The sequence below is a fragment of the Orycteropus afer genome, unplaced genomic scaffold (genome assembly GCF_000298275.1).
Source record: "Orycteropus afer afer isolate SDZICR_OR568_19922 unplaced genomic scaffold, OryAfe1.0 scaffold00020, whole genome shotgun sequence".
Taxonomy (NCBI): Eukaryota; Metazoa; Chordata; class Mammalia; order Tubulidentata; family Orycteropodidae; genus Orycteropus; species Orycteropus afer.
In genome coordinates, this window is record NW_006921607.1 from 662,544 (window position 1) to 669,092 (window position 6,549).

The window sequence follows — 6,549 nt, forward strand, 5'->3', positions numbered from 1 at the left end:
TCAGGGGATCTTCAACAGCTCAAGGAGTGCACCAACTGCTCCAAAATAACCCTGGAGGGCCGGGGTAGGGGGTGAGAGGAGAAAAAAAACACCAAAAATAAGAGAATTTTCTTTATACTTATATAAGTTACCATACGATTACCAGTGTTAAAGGCAACAATGCCCTTACTTCCCGAGTTCCCACAAGGCCAGCATGGAAGCTGCAAGGCGCTCCCAGGCTGGGACAAAGGGCTAGACATACAATACACTCAGAGCATGCCAGATCATGTGATAAATGATAATGCCAGAGCTCACACAGGAAACGACGGGAGCTACAGGCACTAAGAGGCCAGCACCAGCCCAATCACCTCTGGGAAGAGATGGTACCTGGGCTGTATCCTAGGGAATGAGGATATGAGAACCAGCAAATGGAAAACACAAAACAAATGGACCAGCAACGCAAATCAGAGAAAAATGAAGCCAGTGGATAACAAGACAAAGTGTAAACACAAAATTTCATAACACTATTCATATGCATATAGCTTTTGTAGTATGAAGAGACTTAGTGAAAAAGGGTGACTGAACCTAAGAAACTAATCTCCATGTTCTGCTAGGAAAAGGTTCATTAAGAGGTAGAAATTAAGAACATTTCCAGGTAACTAAGATGAGATTGGGCATGAAGTCTAAGGAAGCAAGAGAGGCCAACAGGGACAAGGTCACACACAGGGTGAGGACCTGACTGAGTTGAGGTGGAGTAGATTCAAGACTCACTTAAAGAGGGAAATGACAGAAGGAAGGAGGTTTAGGTCCTTCCCAAGCATCTGGTGACATCATCGAGAACAGGGATACAGGAACAAGAGATGAAAAGAAGGAGGAATATGTTCCTTACAGGATGTGGAAGATTTAGAGAGCCCAAGTAGCCAAGGTGCTACACCCCGCTGGTAACTGGATGCACCCAGTTTGGCTCTGAAGTCAGGGTGGAGGGGCAGGGCAGCACTGTCCCAAAGGCAGGTAGCAAAAAAGGGGACAATGTGAAGGGGGAAGTCTGAAGAACAACAAGCTCATGAAGGGAGGGCAGAGGCATGAGACAGACGCAGCAGCCATATTCCTGTCTTTTGTTTGGCTGGAAGCCACAGGTGTGGGTTCCATTCCAGACCTGAAGGGCAACTAGGGGCAAATGTCATACCATCTCCAGAAGTAAGTCATTGAGGTCAAATACAACCAAGAACCAAAACAGATGTGGTAGTTAAGTTTGTGTGTCAACTTGGCTAGGCCTGGTTGAGTGGCTGGGCAGCTGGATGTAATAATTCCCTATGGAAAGATTGGTAATTATCTCCATGGTGGAATGTACTGGAGTAGCTGAGTAGCTGCTTTAGGGATGTAGTCTGCTTCCCATACATAAGAAACAGCTTAGTGAATGTCTCTAGCTTATGGCTACCCTGCACATAGTCATGTCATTGTTCAGCAGTCTGCCATGCTCTGCTGATCCTGGGACTTTCAATGGACTTGAATCAATGACCTGCCATGTGCTTTGGTAACATCAGGACTGTGCCATTTTATTTGTCGAACTTGGGCTTGTTAGCCTCAGCAGCCAGTAGCTGCCTGAGTGAAGAGATGCTGGGAGTAAGAGGCAGAGCTGAAGCCCAAGGTCAAGGGGGTTTCACCCAGCCCCTAGAACCTGGCACTTTGAACTTGGACTTCTAGCCTCCCAAACTGCAAGAGAATAAACTTGTGTTTGTTCAAGCCATCCCACTTGTGGTAGATTCTTGTCAGAGTGGCACTAGGTAACCAGAACAACAGATAACCTAAAAATCAAAAGAAAGCAAGACAAAGCCAACAATGATAGAAAATGCCAGAGGGAATCAGGGAAGAATCCTACAACAATACAGAATCCACCAAGGTCTCCAAAGCATGAGATCCAGTATGAAAGGCTGAAGAAAAGGAGTGAGAAAGAATGTGGGAAGACTCTGAAAGACTTGCCTGTGGGTTTAGATGAAGAATGTACTAAAATTCTCTCAAATATAATAAGGTTGAGTCTATCTTTCAAGAAAAGCTTCCTCGACTGGTACACCATGCAAACCACAGCCTATATGGCTATGAGACCAAAAGAACTAGATGGTGCCCAGCTACCACTGTCAACCACTTGGAGGGGGCTCTATATAGGAGATCCTGGATAGAGTGGGAGAACAATGTGGAACAAAACTCAAAATCATTTGGGGGGAAAAAAAGGGGGGAGGGGACCAGGTTTGCTGGTCTGATAGAACTTAGTGGAACCACCGAGACTATGGCCCCTAGTTGTCCTTCAGGTCTGGAATGGAACCCACACATGTGGCTTCCAGCCAAACAAAAGACAGGCATATGGCTGAACATTTACCTGAGGTAGATACACTCCTTGGAGAGATCAATCATGGGAGAAAGAAGGGCTGTTTATGCACAGGGAGACAGCTCAGGGGGCATGGGTGTATGGAGGGATGGACACACGGAAGAGGTCGCTGTCAGGAAGAAGTGGGAGGGGAGCTGTTGCATTGGGGTAAATTGCAATCATTGTCATGAGTCAAAGTGTATGTGAACTGCTGTATGCAAAGTGAATTTGCTCTGTAAATTTTCACCCAAATCACAATATAGAAAAGAAAAGCTTCCTCAAGAATCCTGTCATAACACAGGTTAGTGTGGCCAAATAAGAGAAGCTTAAGCCTGCCCTGACTGCCACTATTTTTTGGCCACACTAATCTGTGTTATGACAAGAGGCCAGAAACTGTAGGGATTACAGGGCTGAGAAAGACCCGGCAACACTCCAGAATGCCTGGTCTTACCTGGAACATATAGGTCAAGGCTGTTCATTTTATATTTAGCTATATATTTTGTTTTATATGGTTTTTTGTATCTGCGTTTTCTTTTACAATCAAAGAGAAAGGTAATTATTATATTGAGTTCCACTGAAGACCTAGAATGTACTTACCAAGTAAAAGATAAAGACAGGCTGTTATAAGCTACTAAGTGCTAAGATGAAAACAAGTAAGGGTGGAAGAGAAAAATCTGAGAAGAACCTATACAAAGTTTCCACAACAGTAGTTAAGCTGACTTCAGTGTGTGGAAAGGAGAAAATTCCAAGACTCAGAAAGCCTAAAATAATAAAACTTCCATAAGCACAGAGATCAACACTAGAGTCAGAGGCCAGAATGCAACTAGAAAACCCAAATGAACCAGCAATGCGAACCAGAAAGAAAAATGAAGCCAGTGTGCAAGAGAAAAAAAAAAGACAAAGTATAAACCAGAGTTTTGTAAAATTCTTCATATAGCTATTGTGATATGAAGATGTAAGTGAAAAACAGGGCATGAACCTAAGAAACTAACCTCTATGTTCTGCTAGGAAAAGGGTCAACATGAAGTAGAAATTAAACAAGAAGAAAGGTACACTAAGTTATAGAAATTATATTCAAAATGAGATTAAATAGCATTTTTCATTCCAATATAAGCAAAATAAAATCAGTCAAAGAACACAAAAAGCAAGATGTATAATACAAAAAGATTATGCAAATTGACAACAGCAACAGATTAGATAAGAACCTTAAGGGGCAGTGAGTTTATGTTAAGGGGAAAGAACTCAAAAAAAGGAGGGTAAGAATGGTATACAACTCAAAGAATGTAATCAATGTCAATGAATTGTACACTGTACATACAGAAACTGCTGAATAGGTCTGTTTTGCTGTGTATAGTCTCAACAACAAAATTAATTTAAAAAACAAAAAGCAATTGAGATTATGAATTCTAAGAAGCATAATAATTTGGTACCAAATCTTTAATATGAAAACATATTTAAAAAAGGTTAGATGACCTAAAACTCAAGTTTTTTGATATGGGAAATTTATGTACTTTGGATATTTTTTTTTAATTGTTGTAAAAATATATGTAATACATCTGCCAATTAATTCAACATTTTTCACTTATGCAATCAGATGAAACTAATTACATCCATCATGTTGGGCAGCTATCACCAACATCCACTGATATATTTCCATTTCCATACACTGAAAAGCAGTGCTAGATAACCAAAATTCCCCTCTTTCCCCTTGCTTCCCCCACCCCTGGGACCCACAAATAAACTCTGATTTCTATGTATTTATCTATTCTAAGTATTTCATATTAGTAAGAGCATAGTAATAGTCATCTTTTTGTGATGGGCTTTAGTTCACTCAGCATGTTTTCAACATTCACCCATGTTGTAGCATGTATCAGGAATTAATTTTGCACTGTATGTTCATCTGTTGCTGGGCATTTGGATTGTTTCTACCTTTAAGCTACTGTGAATTGTGTTACCATGAACATCAGTGTACATGTTATCTGTTAGGAGCAATGTTTTTAAGTCTCTTATGTATATACCTAAGAGTGTGATTGATGGATCACATGGTAGCTCTATTTTTAACTTTTTTAAGGACCTGTCAAACTGTATTCCACAGTGGCTATAACCATTTTGGATTCCTAGAAGACTGGGCAATCTATGTCCGTAAAGATTTTCTGCCTCGGAAACCCAATGGGGGTTGCCGAGTTGGAATCAACTCAATGGCAGCAAGTTTGGTTTTCGGTTTACCAGCAATGGATGAGGTTTCTAATTTCTCCACATCTTTGCCAACATTTGTTATTTTCTTTTTTTTTGGATCTTAGCCATTCTATCTAGTGGGAGTGAAGTGGTATCTCATTGTGGTTTCTGTGGAAAAAGTTACCTCTATTTGTAACACTTCAAATCCTGATTTTTTTCAATTCATGTAAACGTTGCTAAATATGCACATGCAATTCTGAAAAATATTCACAACAATACTATGTAAAATCCTACAACATGTATACTGCCCAACAACCAGGGGGGAGGCGAGAGGAAAGAAGAGATAGCCCCTTCCCTAGCTTGTATCCTATTTTTCCCCAAATAGAAAGAGCATCAAGTTGAGCAATTTGACAATTCTTTTCCATTTTGTTGTTCCTGTCTACATGCTCAGTTCTTACGTACTGTGTTTCTATTCCTGGAATTTTTTTTACTTTTTCTTTTTAGAATTCCCATCTTAAATACATGATACATGAACTGTATAAAAACTGACATCAAAACATGAAGAAACCAAAATCTAATGAGTTAAGTGCAAACTGGGAAAATATAAAAAATGGTTTTGCCAAAGTACAGGCATGTGAGTTGAACATTTACCTCAAGTAGACACACGCCCTGGAGAGAACAATCATGGGAGAAGGAAGGGCTGCTTATGCACAGGGAGACAGCTCAGGGGACAGGAGAGTATGGAGGGATGGACACTGGGAAGTGGTAACTATGGGGAGGAAGTGGGAGGGGAGCTGTTGCATTGTGGTAAACTGTGGTCAATGACATGAGACAAAATATATGTGAACTGCTGTATGGAGAGTGAATTTGCTCTGTAAATCTTCACCCAAATCACAATAAAAAATAAAAATAAAAATAAATGGTTTTGAAAAGAATATGGCATAAGAAATAGCTGAATGTTCACTTAAGATTTTTTTCTTTAAAATTGCTTAAGTTCACAAATTAACCAAAATTCTACCTCACATTAAATCAGGTAGGAAAGAGCTTTTGAGTATTACGATCAAAGTTATACCCCGTTATAAAACCTATGAAGTACAGCAGCCCACTTCACCTCGAACTGCATGCCCTTTGTGTACACCACATATTACAAGACATAAATCAGCTCACCTCATGTTCTGAAAAAAGGGCTTTCAACTGCCCCCCGGACCAGTAATCCAAAGCATATGCCAAAAGTCGCATGGCGATTGTATTAATCCTCAAGAAGTTTCCAACAAATACCACCTGGTTAATGTTCTGGGCACAGCAAAAGAAAGGTAGTTAGTTTTTCATCTGAATGTCTGTTCTTCTCATAAAACACAGCATCATGTGCACATGTCCCCAGACAACTCTGGCCCCATTTCAAAGGATGCAGAAAATGTCACAAAAGAAGATAGTAGGAAAAACATTTGTATTAAACATGATAAACAATAACTGGTATTATACAAAGTTTTACACTGGTTAGTAAGAAAAATTGGGGGACCTGAACTCAAAAGAGGGAAAGTGCATGAATAGGCAGATTTTGTAAGACACGTTAACAGGTGTGTGTGTAGGGACCTCACTAGAGATCAAAGAAAGCAAAACTTTAGACCTCTTAAGTTGCCAAAATAATTGAAATTCTACCCTCAAACACTGGTAAAACTGACCCATTCATCCATTGCTGAAGATGACCTAAACCAGTGCAGCCATTCTGCACAGTATCATAGCACCACACATCAAAATTAATAATCATGTTCATATTCTTTAGACCAGAAATCTCACTTCGGACAGCCCACACAAAGAAAAAAATTTGCATCAAGAATAGCATGACGGGCGGGGCAAGATGGCGGACTAGGCAGTAGGATTGCACAGACCCTCTTCAACAAAGAAAAGGGAAACCAATTAACACAGACACAGAAAATAATCTTGGACCCCTGAGCCTTGAAGGAAAGGATGCAGATTTGGACTAAACCCCAACTAGCAGAAGAATTTGCGTGAAAATACCAAAAAAAAGGAGA

The 6,549-nt window shown here is 40.2% G+C and overlaps 1 protein-coding gene across 1 annotated transcript in view; it reads right to left on the reverse strand.

The window, feature by feature from the left end:
• PANK2 (pantothenate kinase 2) overlaps window positions 1–6,549 on the reverse strand; it is a 59,428-nt gene continuing 52,879 nt past the window's right edge. The window contains 2 exon segments of the mRNA XM_042783588.1: window positions 1–51; window positions 5,684–5,809. Coding sequence (XP_042639522.1) covers window positions 1–51; window positions 5,684–5,809 — 177 coding nt within the window.